We start from the raw sequence: 20248 nt of genomic DNA, 5'->3' as shown, positions 1-20248 counted from the left end.
TAATAATGAGGGTCATAGAGGGGGTCTCCAGTATTGGCTAAGCTTCACTGTCTGCAAAACTAATCAAAAGCTCTAAAATCCAAAGCCCAAAAGTAAAGAGAAATTCTGAACAGTATCTTTAAAACAAGGACAACGAGAAAATCAATAACAGAAGACCTGGAAAGTAGGAATTATAATCTTAACTGAAGCATTATTTGCATCAATTTGCCTCTAGCAATCTTTCAGGGTGCACTATCAGCAGTGAAATTATCCCCTTTGGGTTTATATTTCCCCTGGAGGTTAGCCAACCTCCTTCACCGTGTGAATTCCAAAAACGGTCAAACTTTCAGAAAATAATCTCAGAGCCAAGCTATACAGCAGCCTTAAATTATTCTCACCTTAATTTGTTTTTTTCCCCAAAACAAGCCATCAAAATAGCCATGTTTCTGGTTAATGAGATTTTAGGTCGGTACAGAGCAGTGAAAGACTGGAGGAGAAATGTTCTCCAATACAGTGCAAGAGTTGTGAGCTTCAGACAGGATCCCACAAGGTTTGTGAAAGACCTATGGGTACCAGAGGGACTGTGCAAATGAGAATTTTAATGTGTTTCCTTCCTATTAAGTGTACCTGAGATTTTACCATTTTCCTGCACATCACAAAATCATCCATTTTGTACCAGTATACACTTATGCTGTTTATTAATCACTCACAAGTGCTATTTATAACTCATGTTATTGCTCCCAGTACACAGCATTTCTTCAGGGAACTGGTGGTAAATATTGTCCAAATGAGAAAAAAAAAAACAAGCTGCATTTTCTTCACTAAGCTGTTAGTTACAACAAATATCTATTTTTTTAATATTTATTAAATAATACACATTAAGCTAGAGAGGTTTATTGCATGCATTTTAATTATTATGAATTATTTTGTTTTGTGATTGCGATATTTTATGCTAAACATAGAACATTAAACCTTACCATTTAAATATCTTAACGTGCAAAATTGTATTATTAGCAGATCAGGAACATTTTAAATTTTACAAGATTATTTCATCAAATCTTTTTACTTTTTAAATTTCTTTTCAAGGCGAATGGCTGACTTGACAACACCTACACTCAAATCACGACACTTTGCTGTCGTTCCTTCAAAAGGATTGGGGGAGGGCTCAAGAATTATGCACAGATCTGAATAAAACTAACAAGTGGCTGACAACTTGTCAAAGAAAAAGAAAGCAATTCCATTCACCCGTGTCCAGGAAGCATCTTTTCTAAGCTAATTTAACAGATTCTTCTCTTTCCTAAAGTGAAAGGAAAAAAAACGAATTGAAACATATTCATGCCCCCAAGTGTATCTATACACTATTAAAACTGGTCATTTTTCATTTTATCTCTTGCAAGGCAATATGTGGTCTGCAGCTACACTGCACAAAATAAACAGATCTATAGAGGAACCAGAGCAGGATTTAGAAATGTATAGATTCTGTAACTGGGTACTACAATGGCATGATACTCAGTATTGCTGTCTCACAGCTCCAGGGTATGGGGTTTGAGTCCCGTCTCAGGCACCTGTCTGCACCGGTCTGTGCAGATTGCATTGTCATCGTTTTTTTGCCAAATGAAAAGACAAAACACATCCTCCGTAGCGTGAACTGCCAAGTCACCTACCTCTTTTCAAACTTAAAGGGCCGATGCATCTTTCAGAGACTGCACAGCCTATTCACAGGTGACTGGCAAGCCACAGGAGAACTCGCTGTTGTGAAGCGAGCCTAGAATAACCCGCATGACAACAGCTTGCCCCACCCTGGTGGCACTCAGTTCACAATGCACTGCTCCAGGAATCCCTGCCACAGTCCAATAATGGCACAGCCCCGATTCCAATCTGCACCCTTTAGGGCAGGAGACTCCAACACTTAATATTACTTACAAAGTTGGACAAATCATCAATTTATCAAGAGAAGGTTTTGTTCATTTGATTTATTTAGAAATAATCTATGAGAAATACTGTATATGAATACCCTTCAATGCTCAACTTCAGGAGTTTCCTTAAAATTTATTTAAATAATCAATAACTTGCAATTCCTCACACCTCCCAAAAACATGCTGACTAGGTAAATGGCATTTCTAAATTGCCTTGCGTATGTGCATGTGACCCTGTGATCTATTGGTGTGCAATCCCACCTTGCTCTTTACGCATCCCGGATAGGCTCTGGGTTGCTCCTATCATAACCAGGATTAAGGCTCTTCCGGATAATGGGAGGAAGTGGAATGGTTAACAGTAAGGAAAGTTTTTAGCATGTTGGATAAAAGCATATTTCTATATGTCTCCCAGTAACTTTGTGATGCTGTTAGTTTTCAAGCAACATCCTGCTGCTGGTGCTTAGGTATGCATAATGTGAACAAAGAATAACAAAAGGTCAGACAAGATTGATTTTGCTGTATTTTCCCCTCGTGCCATCACATAGAGGAAGGACGTGCAGCAGTGCACTGCAATCTCAAAAATGACCATACTTCAGGAAATTCCATTATTCCCACAAATGTTTGTAGACTCGGAATGCTTATATGATCTGTACCTTCAGTTGCAAGAAAAAATACATTAAGCTGCAAACTTAATTCATGAAGCACAGAATCACCTGTCAGCAAAGTATGTTGTCAGATAAACCAGAGTGCAAAATCAATTCAAGGAGTGAAAAAAAAGTGTAATGACTGATGTGAATTTGAATGTGATTGGAAGACAACTGAGCTCTGTACAGAAAATACTGAGTATTGCTGAGCAGTCATGCACCTCAACTTAAGAACACAGATCTGAAAACTCTCATCTACATCATAACTTCCCAGTGAAAGGTTTCTCAGTACATTAAATCACTAGTTTTGTTTAATTTGCTATACACAGCAGTCATACCATCTTGTAATCGTCTATTAATAAGCAGCAAACTATACATATTTAAAAAGTCATAAATAATGTCTGCAATGAATAATTTATCCAAATCCTGAATTCAGTTTTTTTATTGGGTAAAAAACGTCTGTGTGATATTTCCTTCCTCCGACAAATATCTTTCATAATTAATTCACTTAGAATACAAAGCAAATGCTACCAATTACAAGGCTTCAATTCACAGCAATCTGAAGACATCATTACCCCAGCACAAGTACAAATATTTCTCACTTTTGATCTGATATATGGATAAAAATATCCACCCACAAGTCCTTGAGTATGAGCACTAATTTTACATGAAATATTCATGATGTTACCATATCAGTCATACATTTTAAGTATACATGAAGCAGAAAATGAGAAAGCAGCAGCTGTAAGGGACACATTAAATGTGAAGTAATTATCAGACAGTACTCCTGGGACTTTTCTTGGTTGAACACCAAAAATAAGACCACCTTCAGAAGGCAGATTGGCTGCCCCTGCTTACCGCTGGGCAAAGCAAAGCAGAACTAACAGGATTCTTAATCTCAAATATAACCCACAGCATGCCTGGTATATTCCTTCCATGAATCTTAAATTACAGTAAGGAGAAATACCAAATCTATCGCAGCTAAAAACAAAATACTCCGAAGTATCTGCAAAGAGGTAAAAAACAATTTACAAACTTGCCATCTTAGTTTTCTGTCTAGTCTGTAACCTAACTTTCTTTTCTATGGCAGGATTAATTTGCAGAAGCAAACCTCACTCTCTCACGTAGTTCGCTAGAAATGCTATCTTAATTACGGTGTTTAAAGCCGTTTTATGAGGTAAATTAACGCCATAAATCATACTCCCAATAATTCCGTAATTAATTTCTGTCCTACACTAAATCTGGATTCAATCCAACTATCAGCGGCACGAAAAAAAAAACATTAACAAGAAATTCTCTGGGTGCTGTTCAAGTTTATGTGGCATCACACTGCCACTATTGCTCTGAATTTTTAGGATTCCATCAGAGTAAAGCACATGAAAGAAAGGAACAATCAACGCTGATACTGTCGTGCAGTGCACTGCTTTTGTGTGCAGCTGATCCAATGTGACCCTTTGATTACTCAATAATAAGAAGGTTTGAAAATAAAGCAGTTTGTTGCGTACAATGTCTGTTCCCAAGAGCTGCAAAATTCAGATTTTCGCTGTGATTTATACAATACTGGAACTTTAACGGAAAGTCGATCTTTGGTCCCCTGGAGGGCGTATTTTATTTTCTCATTTACAAAATATCACCACCCCTCATAAAAGACGAGCCGTTTTCTTCATTTTATTGTATTGTGCTCTATGCATAAAAATACATAGGCTACCATTACCTTTAAATAGGAACGCTTTGCTGTTGTTGTGCAGTCCCGGGACTTGAGTTATTCCAAAAGTTGCATTTGCGAAATCCAGCTCACTGATGATATCAATTTGCATATCAGGGTCGACTCCAAACCCTAGAACTGAAGAAACATGCGGTGTTTAATCAGAAATAGCCAACACAGGAAGCACACCGTGGAGGAAGGAACGGTTTTCATTAACGGTGGTTGCTCTATGTTTTACTCTGTTTTATACTACATTCATATATCTCACATGGATAAATTATGTGTTAAAAAATCTAAAATGGTAATACCCTGTATCTAGAAAGGGATTTATTTATTCGTCCTATGGTTCTACAAAGCTTGCGTTGTGCGAAATAATTCCCTTGCGCACTTGTTAAAAAAAGTCAATAGGGAACAGAAATGTTACAATGAGTGCTTTAGGTCTGCAGTGGGGTTTGCATCTACGAACAATTTATCTAAGATTTCTATATCGAAAAATCACTAATAATTACATTTCCCTATAAATAATGTATGTATGTATGCGTCTTTCATTGCGCACGAACTTTTGCTCAGAGGAAATAATCACATTTCTAAAATTTCCCGTCATTACAACTTATGTTGAGCAGTGCATGTTTCGTTAAAATTAACATAATTCGCTCTTCAAATTCAGTTTATGTTGAATATAACGTAACGTCCCTTTATATGTTAAAACACAAAATCTAGCCCAGTAAGTGCTCCCCAAACACGAAGTGTTTTCAAGACGCAATAGGTACCTTACTTTCCCCATGAGGTTTTAATACAGACAATTTAATATATACGCCTAGCTGAGGCAGAAGAAATATCCACTAATTCGTTAAATTGTTGCGGTTGTTTCTTTTTTTCAGACCTAGCAACACTGTTGAAGTTTTGTTAAAGATACAAACAAATAATCATGTATGACCTAGAAGCGTGGCGAACGCTACAGCTTCAGTAGGGAGACACAAAAAGGATACAGGGTTATAGCACACACGAAAGAAAAAAAAAATCTATGCAAACAAGAAATTCCTCCTTCTCAGAACAAATCCCCGTTAGACATCACGCCTTCAATATTCTAAACCGCCTAGTAACATCTTCTGTATTGTTTTTTTGTTCTTCCAAATTACCTACCTGGTTTTACAGCAAGCAGAACGGGTAAAATCGCCACGAAAACATCCATTTGTATGCACTGCGTATAACTATGTACAGTTCCTTTAAGATACCCAAAAGATGCAGGTTTCCACAGAAATCCAAACTTGACCTGCTCCGTGTACGTCTTGAAAACTGTGTTAGCTCCACCGGTGTTGGATGTAGCTGACTGGAATAGTCCAACTTAGCGAAACAGGGGACCCGTCAGCATCCTAGTTACTGAGCCGTAATTGACCTATAAACCTCATAAAGGCTTGTGCTGGGGGATTCGGGAGCTGCAGCTGTAGATGAATATTGCAGCTCCTTTTGCTTTCTTCATTACGGAGCCAACGGCTGCCGTTTGATTTTTCACTTTTTGTTTTTTCATGGCCCAGCCTTCCCCTGCAGATAAAATAGAAAGCCCCAGTTCGGTGATCAGATGAAGCGAAGGGTGATAAAAAGGGAAGATTTCCTGCAAAAGGTGTGAGAGCAAAAATCGCAATAATAATTAAAACTGATTGTCGCGTTAGACAATTGGATCGGGTTTTGCAGGTGTTTGATTTCACTTCAGATTTACGAAAGCAAACGCAATTAGTCAATAAGCTTTGTATGCAAGTTTAATATTTCGTGTTCCCCCAAACTTTTTGGGGGGAGTTTGCTGGGCCAAATAGCCTCCTCTATTCTGCAACCTTTCCTAGGTACTTAAGGGGCAGATCAACACGGGTAAGTGTTCACTCGCCCCCTTCCACACTATCCCCATCCTCTCTGAGGAATTTAGGGTCTTTATAAGCGAAGGAATACAATCAGATTGCTCCAGGGAGATGTGCTCTTGTGGTCATCAGTTATCACGATTACCCTCGCACAGCAGAGCTCCCCTGAATGTCGTGTTGTCTGGGGAAAAAAGCAACAACGCAGCATCGACGTTTAAAACATTGACATTTATTTAATGGTTTTAGAAGTTATACATTATAGGATAAACTCTAATTTTTTCACATCATAATATTGGCAAAGATATAATACATAAATTGCATTTGTATACATAAATACAAAAATCTGAGGTAGGGCCTCAAGAATTAATGACATTTCAAAATAAATAATGCATTTCTCATGTAATATATGATTCAAAACTTAATATTTATATATTTATACTCTGTATGGCAAATAAACATATTTCATGACCTGAATGAGGTACATATCTATATCCATAGGCAGCAGTACCTCACATAGAACGCACATAAATATGACATTACGCAAGTAATTAGGAATTAAACCTATACAGCGATAGGTCCACAATAAAGTGCCAAAAAGACACAACATACACTAGATAAGAGATTCAATATATATGGCAGACTATAGGCTACTCTGTATCTATTATTCAATTACATACAATATTCTAAAATCAGAAGACATCTATAAGGCCAATGGCTACCTGAAAATGTCTTGTAACATGATGGCAAAGATTAATGCACACAAATGAGATATGACTGGCAGTTTCTCAGTCTTTCAAATATTTGTTTCCTTGTTAACCCTTCATAAAGCTCTCCTTCTTTGGTTATCTACTGCCTAAAGTTGACTTGTAGGCATACGTAAAATGACATACTGTACAGTAAACAGAAATATCAGGTTAAAAGTTAACCTTCTCCGCATGCCAAAACTCCAGAGAAGTGACAGCAAACTCTGTCCCAGCAAGGAAATAGGGAAGACATGCAAGAGGAACTAATGGCTGATGGAGGGGGTAAATGTACCTGCTGAAATACAAAATATGGCAAAGAATTAAAAATGTTTAGAAAACAGAAAAGGAACAGGAAATAATTCAGAGCAGGGACTGCAGTCTGTGATCTACACCCCACTGGGATTTTATTATGAGAGAAACACTTTCGGTAGTTCAGAATTTATCACCCTATCTGTGACTATCCTCCCTTAGAAAACAATACCATTATTTTTATTCCTTTCTAGATGAAAAAAAAGAAAAAAATAGCCTGACATGTTTGTTTTTTTCATCATGAAGCAGGCTTCTGTGAATTACAAGAATAATTAAAGCAAACTAAAAAGGTCTTTATTTTCAATTAACTTCCATGCAGCTGCATAAAAGTCAGGCCTATCAAACCTATTCCATTAACTGTCAAAACTGGTGTGGAATTATTTTATTGGCTGTGTGTCAATTTAAATACTTAACATTCTGTAATGGAATAGATTAAAATACTTGGATGTTGATTAGCTCTGGTCAAAAAATAGGCCTTTTTTAACCTTTTAAACCTTTGAAAAAAGGGGTGCAAACAACAAAAAGAGAATATCCTGGGCTGTTTTTATACTAAGATTAAATAGTTTTATTGTATTATTTATTGTATTGATTTACTTGTGCATGTTTGTCACAGAACATAAGAAATTTACCAAGTTATATCTACTGCAATGGTTGAAAAGCTTAAATAAGGAAATTATGATTCATCAACCCAACAGCAAGATACAGAGACATAACTGATTGGAATGTTTTATATTTGAGTGTGACTGCACAGCAGTAGCTGGTGTCTGTGTATACAGCTGACAGAAGCCATAGCACTTATGGTGTTGAGATTCTGAGAGCTGGATCCAATAACATGAACCAGGCTTAATCCAGATGTTCTGCTACTCCAAAGAGCAGATAATGCAGAGCTCATGGTATCTTCAAAAAAAGCTGTCTTGTGTTCAACATGCATTGGTAGTATGGTAATGATTGGTAAAAAGGGAATCCTGCCTTAAAGAATGAGTGATCAAAATCAATCTAAAATATGCCTAGAAAAGAGCATTAAATGCACAATAAAATAAATCAGTGCAATTCCAGATGTACTAATACTTTATGATAAATGTAAAAATAACAACAGAGTATTCATGAACCCAGCAGGAGCAAGGCACATCTACACACCCAAAGGAAACACACTGAATTTATATGAAATGTTGTAAAAGCCACACTTCACTACAAATACGAAAGCAACAGGGAATATATTTTCTTGCTTTTCCCCCCATCTTCTTTACAAAGAGCAGAACATCTGTTCAGATGCAATGCTTTATAAAACCAGTTTTTGCTACTGTTACATCATGCTGTTAAATTATTGTGGAATGCTTTTGTTCTGTTTCCTTGACAGGTTCTTCAGCTGTGAGGTTTAGAAATGTTATTTTAACTAACATTATTGTGTATCCACTAAACAACTTTAGCTTCAAGAGTAAAAAGCATTTAAATCAAAGGATGACTGGTTCCATTAAGAAGATAAGCATATAGGTAAAGGACATACAAGTTAGGTTTAGTTTCAACAGCACACAGAAATGTGGTAATAACTGGTTAACTACATATGCCTTGAAATTTCTGTTACAGCTTTTGGCATGAACATTAACCTGCTTATAATGAAAGCATTCTTCGTAAACAAAATGACCATGATGGCTTCCAAAAGATAAGAGACTTTTCCCCCCAAACAGACCACAAGAAGCTAGAGCTATTTTTGATGGTAGCATCATTTGTTTGATTGTTGTGATTTCTTTCTTTTCATTTTTTAATGAGATGAATGCATGTTTTTAAATTCTCAGAAAGCAATAGGTGAAATCAGATAAGTCATAGCATTCCATATTTCCCTAAATGGTGATGGCACTATACTACATCTAGAAATGCAGTTTCTGAAATTAAGTTTACCTGAGACCCTGTAACATGAAGACAGACAATTCAATGGCAAAGCAGTCCCCAGAAGTCCACTAGAGGAATTCAAACTATAACAGTTTCAGAAAAAGTTGTTTCTAAACTATTTCTATTCTCACCATCTCTACAGTTTCATAAGATACTCATAGGGACATGACAACACTAGCACACACTACATGAACACTGATCACTTTTTAAAAAGTTACAATTAAATAGACAATTTGCAAATTAGAGTTATACAGATCCTCTCTTACTCATTGCTCTAAACCTACTGGGAATATCTACATGAACTTGTAAGGGGAAATTATATCACAAATTTCATAAATCACAACATATATGGTTTCTCAGTAAATATTGTATATAATTTTATGTACACATATATGGCTGTCAAATATATTTAAAATTGCAAAGTGCAATTTTTCAGCATAGTATGGTAAGTGGCTTTTTTTGTTTTTGTAAAGGAGGAAATACTGGTTTTAATTAGATATTGTGAATTAAAATCTCAATGACAATTCATCTATCTTAAACTAGCATAAGAGAGAATATGTATTCTAAAGTTTATATATAGATGTGGGGCACAGTTCATTTCCCCTTTAGTGAAGAGAGAAAAATACATCTAGACTCTACAATGCAGAAGTATTCAAGAATAGGGCTACTGTAATTAAAACTTAATATTAAAACAAATAATTATGGAAAACGGAGCACAGAGAAAAAATAATATGGTCATAGTATAGAAGTAGGCACAAATTACAGATTTTTAATTAGATATGTGATAGTATAAGAATGTATAACAAGTTAAATGAACAAATTGTGAAAAATTACGAGGTGAAAGTTAAGATAATGGGGTAATAAATTAAAAGTTAAAAATGAAACTGCAAGTGGACTCCACTAGTAATACCATAAAGAGTTTACTCATTTTTGTTCTTTTTAAAATAAAATTAAAATACTGTTTAGCCCATAAACAGGTACTTAGAAATGTCAGTTTTCTTTTTCTAGCATTTTATAGAGGTCAATGAATTATAACAGGGCATATAAACTTGCAGTTTGTACCAGTTATGTTACAAGTTGGAAAAAGAAACATATGTTAGAGGTGCATTAAATCTAGCCTTAGATCTATGCCTAAAGCCAGATTACTCTAAATTAGCACACTGTCTGGTTATCAGACCTCACTGAAAAGATAATGCATCAACACTAGATGTGCACGTTAGGCAAAAGCTTGGTTTACTTATGGAAGCCACAGAGATGAAGAGTTCTAGAAAGCAAAGTGGCACATGGTCCAGACTACAGGACACTTTGGAAAGTAACGTCCTGCAGTCGGAAAGGGAACTATAATAGGAAGGAGTAATGGGGATACCATAGGACAGATAGTGCCGAGTCATATACTGTATATATATGACAACAACAGTTATTGCAACTGAGATCCAAGCTCAAAATCCTTTGGTGGTAGTTTGAGTCCCAGAGAGTTGGTTCCCAGCGGATCGATCATGTTCTTGTAACGTTCTCCGCGGTGTTTGGACAAGAAGGGACCCCAGTCTGGTTGTGGGGAGCAGACCAACTTAAGCCTCTGAAAAATTGAGAGGATTCATTATTTTTTTATTGATAATGGAATTGGATGGTTAATTCAACATTTTGCAAAAACACACATGCCATGAACCCCACTTGACCAAGGTTCCTACCTCTGTATCCTTCATTTACATGCAGCAGGAGGCAGGTGTTTCACACAGATGCTCATGGGATAAACATATGTTATCTTTTCAAGCCTAGCCTTTTATTTGTTTAATCAAGTTGTATTACTTGCATAAAGTGCATGCATAAAAAATAGATGTGTTTTTTTGCAGTGATTTTCAAAAACTACTTTTAAACCCAAGTTCCATTTAGAAAACATTCCTCTTTACATGTAGCACAATTACTTTGATATACTGCAGTTAGTTCCATGTTTAGCTGCTGCAACTCTTTCACATTGCACTTTGCTAATTGATCATCAATAAAGATGAATATCCAGCAAAAGCCCAGTATTTGCTTTTTAGATAATGAAATGATCCAGCAGAGCATATTCATTGCATGCAATTATCGATTTAAAAAGGTCCATAGGCTTTTTCTGCACACTCTAAAAGTTCTATCCTTTTCATCGTAGCTCATTATACCTTATAAGTTATAATGTCTTCCAAACAAATCATGTTTGTTTAGCTTCTTTGCAGCAGAAAAAACATACATATTTTGCTATTCCAAACACGGTGCTGCAAGCGCTTCATTGAATGTGCCAGAACAATCTGCTTTTCCTTTTCTGTTTGATACTCTCTTGTCAAGTGGCTTAGGAAATTTCAACATGCACAAACAGCATGCTGTGCTTGCTGAAGGCCATTTTTACAGATTAATCAGTGTATTTAAATGTGCCCACTGGACTACCTCTGTAATATACAAATTAATGCTAACCCAGTACCCTCCACTTCAATTTAATAAGAGAGATCAGGCTATTGATTCTATTAATTGTGGAGCCTGAAGAACCATTTGTTTCTCATGTGTAAAGACTACAGCGACAATTCCATTCTATTTCCTTACCTCAATGAAAGAGCCAGGAGCTAGATGCATTTTAATCACAAACATAATGGGAATCCAGATGACAGAACACACAACCATCAGCCACCCCATAACCATGGACCAGGTAGGATACGTGTAGTCTTCATAGGTCATAACCTTCCACTGGTAGAAGCTCAAGCACAGAATGAACTGAAAGCAAATGATAACAGGCTCTCTTACTCATCTTTAACTAATATGTTGCCAGCACGCTGTACCTATAAGTAGTTTATAATAATCCCAAGGTCATTGATAGCAGAGTCAGTTGTAATAACACTGATGCATGGGATGTCATTTAATGTTTAAACAGCAATAAATCACCCACATTTAACTATTACACTGATTCCCTTCTTTTCCAATACTTAGAAGATATTATATTCTGAGGCACGTATTAGTCAAAACCACAGACCATAACCTAGTCATGCCTAACATAGTGATTTCCTACATAAGCAAAACAGTGTGCAGTTACAGACGAAAACATAGTCTCTATGCATTTCCTAAAATGCACATTTTGTATTTGTATTTTGTAATTTTTCTTTACATATTTTTCAAATAATACAACATTTCATCTTTTTTCACAGATATTAGGCAGGCAAGGTTATTCACAATGACATATGAAATTAAGTCTTATCATTTTAAGGAACAAATCAAGACAAATACACTGATACATACTGTAAGAATTGTTGGAGTGACAAAAGCCCAGCAAATTCTCCAGAACTTGTTTGGTTGAAAACCAATCATCATTTCAATGTCTTCACAGAATCTCTGCAACCCTAAAATGATATTCGGGGAAACGTAATAGTCAGTAACACCAGTGCTCAACTGATAATTCATTTATGAGTGTGTTAGCACACGTAATGACATAACTTCACATTTTTGTAACTACACCATTACACAGAGATTTCCTTCCCTCCGAAACAAACAGTACTGTTTATTATTTTCTTAAGAAATGCAGGGACCCCATTTATCTGAATCTCCACAGTGGGAGCCTAATTAAAGTTGCCTTCGGTTAATAACTACAGGAAATTTAAGTGGACAAACAGGGAATTTAAGTGGACATGAAGATCCACAGTAAAGGTAATAGAGCCACCTAGTGGTCTCAAAAGAGTAGTCTCCCATCTTTTTGGCACCAGATTTGGAGACAATATAACAAAGCAGCTCAGCTTTCAAAAATGCAAAAATGGACATAAGTAATCATATAAGCTATAAGTGCTTTGGATGTTTTACATCTCTATTTTATGTCTTACCATATATATATGAAATTCCAACCAATTCAAAAATGGCGATGATTACAAGCGAATATGAGGCAGCATATGTATCCACTAGCTGCAACATGTACATACCACTCTGTCCATGAAAACAGAAAGACAATAACATTGTATTACAAAAGACATACAAAAGAGAAAAAGAGCACTTCAATATTATATTACTTTTAATTACATACAAAATTTAAGATATCTGTTGCTATCAGATGTGTTAAATAATCATTCCCATTATTGTGTTACTTTTGAGCTTTAGTATAGCCCTGTTTGAATGAGATGGCTTTATTGCTTTGAAAAGCCTTACAGGCATACCCCTTCTAATCAGTACCCTACATACTGTACAGAATATCTGCTTTGCGCAGTAGACATCTATTATTAAACATTCTCTGAATCAGAGGGATTAATAGATATTCCAGAACTGGGAAGCAGTTTTTCACTGTAAGCTTTAATAATACTCCCTACTAGGCAGACCCACTAGTTTTGACCCCCCCAGAAGACTTCATTTCTGTTCATACTTGCTTGACACGCAATGTGTGGAATGTCTGAACAAGTTCTTAGGTCATCAATATGTCAATGTCAGTAACAAGATAAGTGTTTTTTTACACATGATGCATGGATGTTGATGATAGAGCCAATGGCATTGTAATATACACTCCACTATATAAGCCATGTCGTTCAGATTTATTTTAAGCAATTAAAAACAACCCAACAACCATACTGGTTTTCCATCTGTCTTTCAGAATTTCTAAACAAAGGGATCATGCCCTTCAGGTCTTCCTGTATGCCAAAACATACTGCCTACCTCTGTTATCATGGGAAACCCCAACACAAAAAAGCAGATGCAGCACACCAAAGTGAAGATAGGTTTGTGTGTGCGCAGGTACTTAGGAAACTCATCAGACACTGATGTCACAATTGTCTCAATTGTGGCAAACTGAAATGAAAAATAATCAGTTACAGAGTTACAGACAGCTGATTACAGAGCAGACAGAACACTCAAGAGATCCATCATGAAAGTGCATAGCAGATGATGTGCATGAAAGGAACCTTCGACGAGCTTCTCCTTCTGAAAACATACACCATACAGAAACTGAAGTTATACTATTTTCACTATAGCAAACAAAATATAGAGTGATCGAAGACAGAGTCAAAGGACTTTTATCAGGTTAGATCATTTCATTTTTGTCTTCCATTTTTGCAGATATGTATACTGCATACAGCCAAAAACAACCCCTGTGTTTTCCCGATTTTTTGGTCTCATCATGCACACAGAAAATGACAAAATTCTATTCAAGCTGACAGGTAACAGCCAATTAAGGAGGATTGTAATTAAAAGAAGTGTGATTACAGAGTTGCTTTACTCTGACTAAATTACCGTAAATAATGCAGCTTTCTTCATTACTTCACTGCAGCAAGAAGGGCCTGTCATCTTTCAGGGAGAAATGTCTCATTGCCAGAGTCCATGGTGAGCACTTAAATGCCAGTGGGAGGTTTCACACAAAAATCGCCAAATTTAATAATCCGTGAGACCACCTCTGCTGGCGGTGGAAGTGTTACATATGCTGCAAATTCTGCTAATTAAAGCCTTCACACCCAGGGATGGGTTGTTGATTAAATGTAATCAGCAGTGTCAGTCCAGCAAGAAGCACTGACATCTTTTACAGTCTGCTCTCCCCCTTCCTGGTCTCTGAGGTTAACAGTTGAACTAGGTTAACAGGAAGGCAATGGAGTGCCCTTAGCTGATTGGCCAGAATATTGGACTGTACACTCGGGCTTCATCTTGGATGTTTCAATCAAATTCCATCTTTATCACAAAGTCACCTTTAGTGGTGCCATTTAACTTAAACTTTAAACAACAGACAGACTGTGGAGCCCCTTTACGTGCAACTGCCAGCAAATCAATTTAATCAAAGGTTCTTGTCCATTAACTTTTCAGGCATTGTCTATATCAATCATTGCCTTTATCAGATTAAAAAATAACTGGTGAAAGAACTGGTTAATTAAGAAACTGTTTATGCTGAGGTTTTCTAAATCTGTGTATTATTTTAGGAAAAAAAGTTAGATTATTTTTCTGAACACCTGGGTAAAAGTTATGTGGGATACAAAGATTCAGGAGCATTTAAAAATCATACAACAGCAAGTGACCTGAATAAAGTATATTGTTTTAACTATTTAAGCCAGGGTTATATTTTCTGCAGGGTATGTATGTTTGCAGGGTATTACAGATTGCTATTTGTCGCCACAGTCATACTAGTTGGGTGAGCGTGGAATGACCCAACCTGGAACTTCCGTTAACTTAGTATTCTTATGATTCACATGATGAGTTTCAAATCAATTACCATTGTGTCCAGTCCAAGGGTTAACAACATCAAGAAGAAAATGATGGCCCAAAATGGAGAGACAGGAAGCCTAGTCAAGGCTTCTGGATAAACAACAAAGGCAATACCAGGTCCTGAAAGAACATAAACATATATTATCCTGTGCCACGATTGCTTTATGTGTTATTTATGGCAACCTAAATACATCATACAGTCTCTGAGAACACAGCACATACTATCCATCCAAAAGACACAATGAGATCCCCAATAACTAAATAATAAATTCTATACATGACATGCTTAAAAAGCTAGATGTGTGAGCACAAGCACTTTACTGTTCTTGCACATGTGGGTTTTAAATGTCAATTAAATATAAAGCTGCTTTTAGATTTTGAGAGTTCTGTTTTAAATCTGAATGCAGTGTATATGCATCTTACTTTCACTATGACTGTAAAATCCATATCAAAATACGTTTCAAAGGAAGCAACTACAAAAACAGTGACTTCATTGACATTTTGTTTGCATTTTAAATGCACTGTATTTTTTATTTATCCTGTTTATCATCTAGCATTAATTCTGTCTCCAAAATACCATGGTAGTACTTTTGCAGAAAAATGCTAATATTTCACTTCACAACATCAAAAAAAGTATTAACGCTTAGGCATCCATTTAGTGCTCAAATAGGTTTATAAGCAGCATTCTATCTTTTCCTCTTTACCTTCATCAGCAACGCTGTCAATAGGCACTTTCAGCACATGTGCCATGAATCCAATGACTGAGAAAATGACAAACCCTGCGAAGATGCTGGTTGCACTGTTTGTACACGTCACTATTATTGTATCCCTGGATAACAGGAAGAAGAAAGAGAAGAAGGAAAGGAACAACTTTGCAAGTCAGCCAATATGATCATTACTTTGCAGCCTTACAATAATAATGATCCCTGCTTTTCATGACGAGTCCTCATCACCCTGTAGCTCTGAATGATGCTAAAAACTTCATCAACATCAACTGCTGCAAGAAATTTCAGAAGTAGTAATAATAAAAGAAGTTCATTTTATTGAGTGTCAGGTTGCCATAACGCAAAAATTTATGCATTCTAAGAAAATACATGGAATGAGTTTTCATAAATAAGAGCGAATAAACTGCTTTACTGTGGACACCGGTGAGATGTCGATTAATCCACTAGCGCCCTCTAGAGAACATCTGCACTTACTTCAGTTAAAAAACACAAATCTTACCTTAGGTAACACTATAACTTCATTTGTCTTTGAGACTGCAGGCAGTTTGAAATAATTCATGTTTTCACATTGCATATTATTAATACAGAATGAAGTTAAAATATTATCAAGAATTTGACCAAATTTGTTATCCCCATGACGACAATAATCTTTGACACAACTCTCAGTATGTGGGTATTATTTATCCCATTCAGTAGGCAAGGAAATGTATTCTGCCTCAGCATGTTTTCATCTTCCCTGGAGGGCATATGATGATTAACAAGTAATTAATATGATGGAAAACAGCATCATGTATAAAACAACATCCAAAATATTAAGAGGTCTCATTACACATGACAAAAGCATTCTTGTCCAAAATGCTTTATGAAATGCTGATAAATATTCTCAGTTGCTAAAATTAGTACCTTTGACCTGTGGCTTTTAGGAAAATGAAATAAAATACTGCTCAATATCTACAAATTTCCAGAGTATTTCCAAGATAGGGAAATCCATGACACCCACAATATTAAATACAGTAAAATCAAGTCAAATTTATTTTTCAATAACTCTCTTCACATCACAGCATCTCACAGCATTGCTCAGAGCTGAAAGAACTCCATAATGAAACAGTTTTCATAATCTATTCCCTGTTGTCTATCTTTAGGCATATTTGTTATTTTTTGTGATTCCTTCTTCAGGAAATAACCATTCAATTCTTATTTGCTCCTAACAATGTCTGAGAAAGATAATATAAAAGTGAAAATGCATACAAACAGAAGAAAATAAGAAATATGCTATCTATTAGCTTAAATTCTCTGATACACACTTTATTTTATGAGATAGTCATTTACATCCTCCGAGTGCTTAGTGTCAATCATAAATCCTAAAGAGATTAAGTTCTTTACTAATACAGTCCATTTGCCTGACAAGAAACATAATAAACAGCAATAACGCCAACCAAGCATACACACAGCACACAAATTAGGTGTTGACACAAAACAGCAGTCAAATACACAGTGAAATGAAAGTGTGTACAAGTGGTTTAAGCATCTACAGAAAACAAAGGAGAACACTGTTAAGTTTTCATATGGGTGGAAGATGTCTGGCTCACCTGTAACAGTTATTGTGGAATTTGTTGTAGGATGAGAGAGTGATTAATCCACCCCAGGCTGCAGATAGGGAGAAGAAAATTTGAGTAGCAGCATCCTTCCACACCTAGTAACAAAACACAGTTTTAGCAGATCACATAACAAACAAGGAGGGACGTGAATGCAATGGGAGATGATAACAGTGAATTAATTAGTGCTTCCTGTTGGAGTACAGTACTCCAGAGTCTCATAACTCATTGCCCCACTGTTTGGCCTTGGAGTTTCTCAGCAGTCTCCTGTTTTTCTTGCAATGCACTATTATGATTTATTCATTCATTAATACACAGTGTACTACTGTAGCTTAAAACCACAAGTAGCTGCAATATAGGGAGAGCAATGCTCTTGTTTACAGCAGTGTTACGTTTGATGTTAACAACAGTGTGTGGAAATGTCGTTCAACAGGGATTATTATTTATTTGCTCCAACATTTTACAACCATTGATAAAACACACAGAAACTCTAGAAAATACTATAATAAAGCCTTTAACAACTGCAGAAGGCAGTAAGTTTTTCTATCTATGTGGAAGACAATTTCAGGCTGAAGCCATCAGGGACACAACTTGGGTATGAGGGAGAATATGGAAAGATTAAATGGAATAATGGAATGATTGAAGATTTATGAAGACGCCATTAAGAATTTCATAAGTTTAACCCTTAAAGGCTTTTCACTCTAAGTTTGTAGACTGCAGGTGTTGGATGTTTTTACAAATAACACTCCAGGTGGAGAATTTTGTTGCCAGACCTAATTGACAAATCCTATTGTTTTTCCACTATTCTTCCAATAACATGAACATTTTGTCTGGCATCATCCAATAATTCACTCAAAGTACATGATTACAACAAAGCAGGCATACGCTGTTTTCATCTACCTTAGCATCATTGAGCTTCTCCCATTTGGGTGTTATAAAGTAAAGGATGCCAGACCCCGCTCCTGGCAGAGTGACTCCTCTGATAAGAAGAATAACCAGCACCACGTAAGGGAATGTAGCTGTAAAATACACAACCTGGAACAAAATGACATATAATTCATTACAATTAAGTGTTTATTAACAAATCACACGAGGACGTGAAATTAAGTCTACTATTACATTTCAAACCAATAGATGGCAGCGTTTTCCAATTATATCACAAAATGTGACGTATGGTCCCTCTAGTGGCGATATGAAAAACTGCAAGACCATTTTTTTTTCTCGATAGAGCATCTAATGCAGTTTAAAGAACACCCTTAACTAACTCTCAACTACTGAGTCATTCCAGTAGTGATATAAATTTAATAGATTTCATAGTAATGATCTCACCAAAGACACCAGGCTCTGCAGAAACCAAGGTTGAGATGCCTGTCTAGCACTTTCCTCTAAGTATACATCCATACTCTCCCTTGTGGGCTTGATGTCTTACACTGTATATACCATCCTGCCATAAAATGCATCACTGGTGCCACTCACCATTGTGATCTTTGATTGACCCTCTCTGCATATGAGACAAGTGCTTCACTGGACAATTAACCTAACCTGGCATGGCATGGTGCTAGCCCAGTGTCTTGGCTAATGTCCACTCTGGGTTTGCACTGTTCTCCTTTAATTCAACTGGTGGAGCAAGTTTTCACTTCTCCAGGTGATCTATTGCATAGTGCTTTAGATGATGCTTAAGGTCTGCTGCTTGCTGACAGGGTAAGGACTGCAATGCAGGAGAGGATGAAGAGGGTCCATCCTATGTGTAAAGTGCTTTGAAACCATTTGGGAAGAAAAACATAAGATAATTCTTCTACTTCTTCTTCTTTACAGATATTTCAATTGGGAAAACATCTTTGTATCTCTAACTTATTGTAGTTTTCTTTATGATACAACAATATAATATGTGTTTTTATCAAGTGAGCCTCTCAAGCACAACTGTCAGAAATGGGTTCAAGTCTTGTTAATTTGCTTCTGCTAATGAGTCTGTATCTGGGGAGATTTTTGATTGTATGATTAAATATATTCCGCTTGACACTTGCAATTGTTAACACTGCCATTTTGTCTAATGTGTGATTTATAGAAAGTTATTTTCTTTGTTGCACTGCTTTGATTTCTGTGTACCTATGCTGTAAGCCTCTTGACCAGGTCCTGATTGCAAATTAGATTTTTATACATCAATAATAAACATATTCATTGCATTTAGGCTCCAGTTAATATATAGCACAGGATATGATGATTTTAAAGCACTGATTAACTTTTGAAATGTAAATGTGAATTCCTTTGGGACTTTCAGAACACAATGCATTATCAAGATGACTTTTCAAGTGTACCTCAATATATAAAGAACATATACACAACAGTATGAACCACTGACACACTGGGACTTCTTATTTCTCTCAATTCTGTCTCACAGATAAAAGTGAAAAAAAGACCAGCTTACTTTCCCTGATGACTTAATTCCTTTTGCCAAAGATGCATAGACAATGACCCAAGCCAGAAACAAACACAGGGCTAAAGGCCACCGAATGTCCCCTGGATATTCAATTCCTTTTGAAATGTGCAACACATTGTACCTGCAAAAAAACAGCCTTTATGTTTCTGCACTTTGGAGATATAAAAAACAAATACTTTCAAATAAAATGCACATTTTAAAAAAAAAAAGCTGAAATAGTAGTTAAATTAATCACATTGAAATTTGTCAAGCAGCAATATAATGTGCATGGATATAAA

At 36.2% G+C, this 20248-nt stretch overlaps 2 protein-coding genes across 5 annotated transcripts in view; both read right to left on the bottom strand.

Annotated features, from left to right (window-relative positions):
- LOC148645650 (protein kinase C-binding protein NELL1-like) overlaps positions 1-5679 on the bottom strand; it is a 161768-nt gene extending 156089 nt beyond the window's left edge. For 2 of the 3 annotated variants that reach the window (XM_088611671.1, XM_088611670.1), the window contains exons 1-2: positions 5388-5679; positions 4254-4382 (exon numbers count right to left, since the gene is read on the bottom strand). In XM_088611671.1, the coding sequence (XP_088467797.1) occupies positions 4254-4382; positions 5388-5436 (178 nt within the window). In that variant the 5' untranslated portion in view covers positions 5437-5679. The remainder of the gene's footprint in view (positions 1-4253; positions 4383-5387) is intronic. The other variant, XM_088611669.1, reaches the window with a different exon arrangement.
- Positions 5680-6303: 624 nt separating this feature from the next.
- slc6a5 (solute carrier family 6 member 5) overlaps positions 6304-20248 on the bottom strand; it is a 30809-nt gene continuing 16864 nt past the window's right edge. For both annotated transcript variants that reach the window (XM_088611673.1, XM_088611672.1), the window contains 10 exons: positions 19959-20091; positions 18434-18568; positions 17528-17631; positions 15918-16042; positions 15221-15333; positions 13684-13815; positions 12867-12966; positions 12292-12392; positions 11605-11772; positions 6304-10609 (listed from right to left, as the gene is read on the bottom strand). In XM_088611673.1, coding sequence (XP_088467799.1) covers positions 10451-10609; positions 11605-11772; positions 12292-12392; positions 12867-12966; positions 13684-13815; positions 15221-15333; positions 15918-16042; positions 17528-17631; positions 18434-18568; positions 19959-20091 — 1270 coding nt within the window. In that variant the 3' untranslated portion in view covers positions 6304-10450. The remainder of the gene's footprint in view (positions 10610-11604; positions 11773-12291; positions 12393-12866; positions 12967-13683; positions 13816-15220; positions 15334-15917; positions 16043-17527; positions 17632-18433; positions 18569-19958; positions 20092-20248) is intronic.

This window comes from Lepisosteus platostomus, chromosome 18 (genome assembly GCF_059453375.1).
Source record: "Lepisosteus platostomus isolate fLepPlt1 chromosome 18, fLepPlt1.hap1, whole genome shotgun sequence".
NCBI lineage: Eukaryota > Metazoa > Chordata > Actinopteri > Semionotiformes > Lepisosteidae > Lepisosteus > Lepisosteus platostomus.
This window is presented reverse-complemented; position numbering and strand designations above follow the sequence as displayed.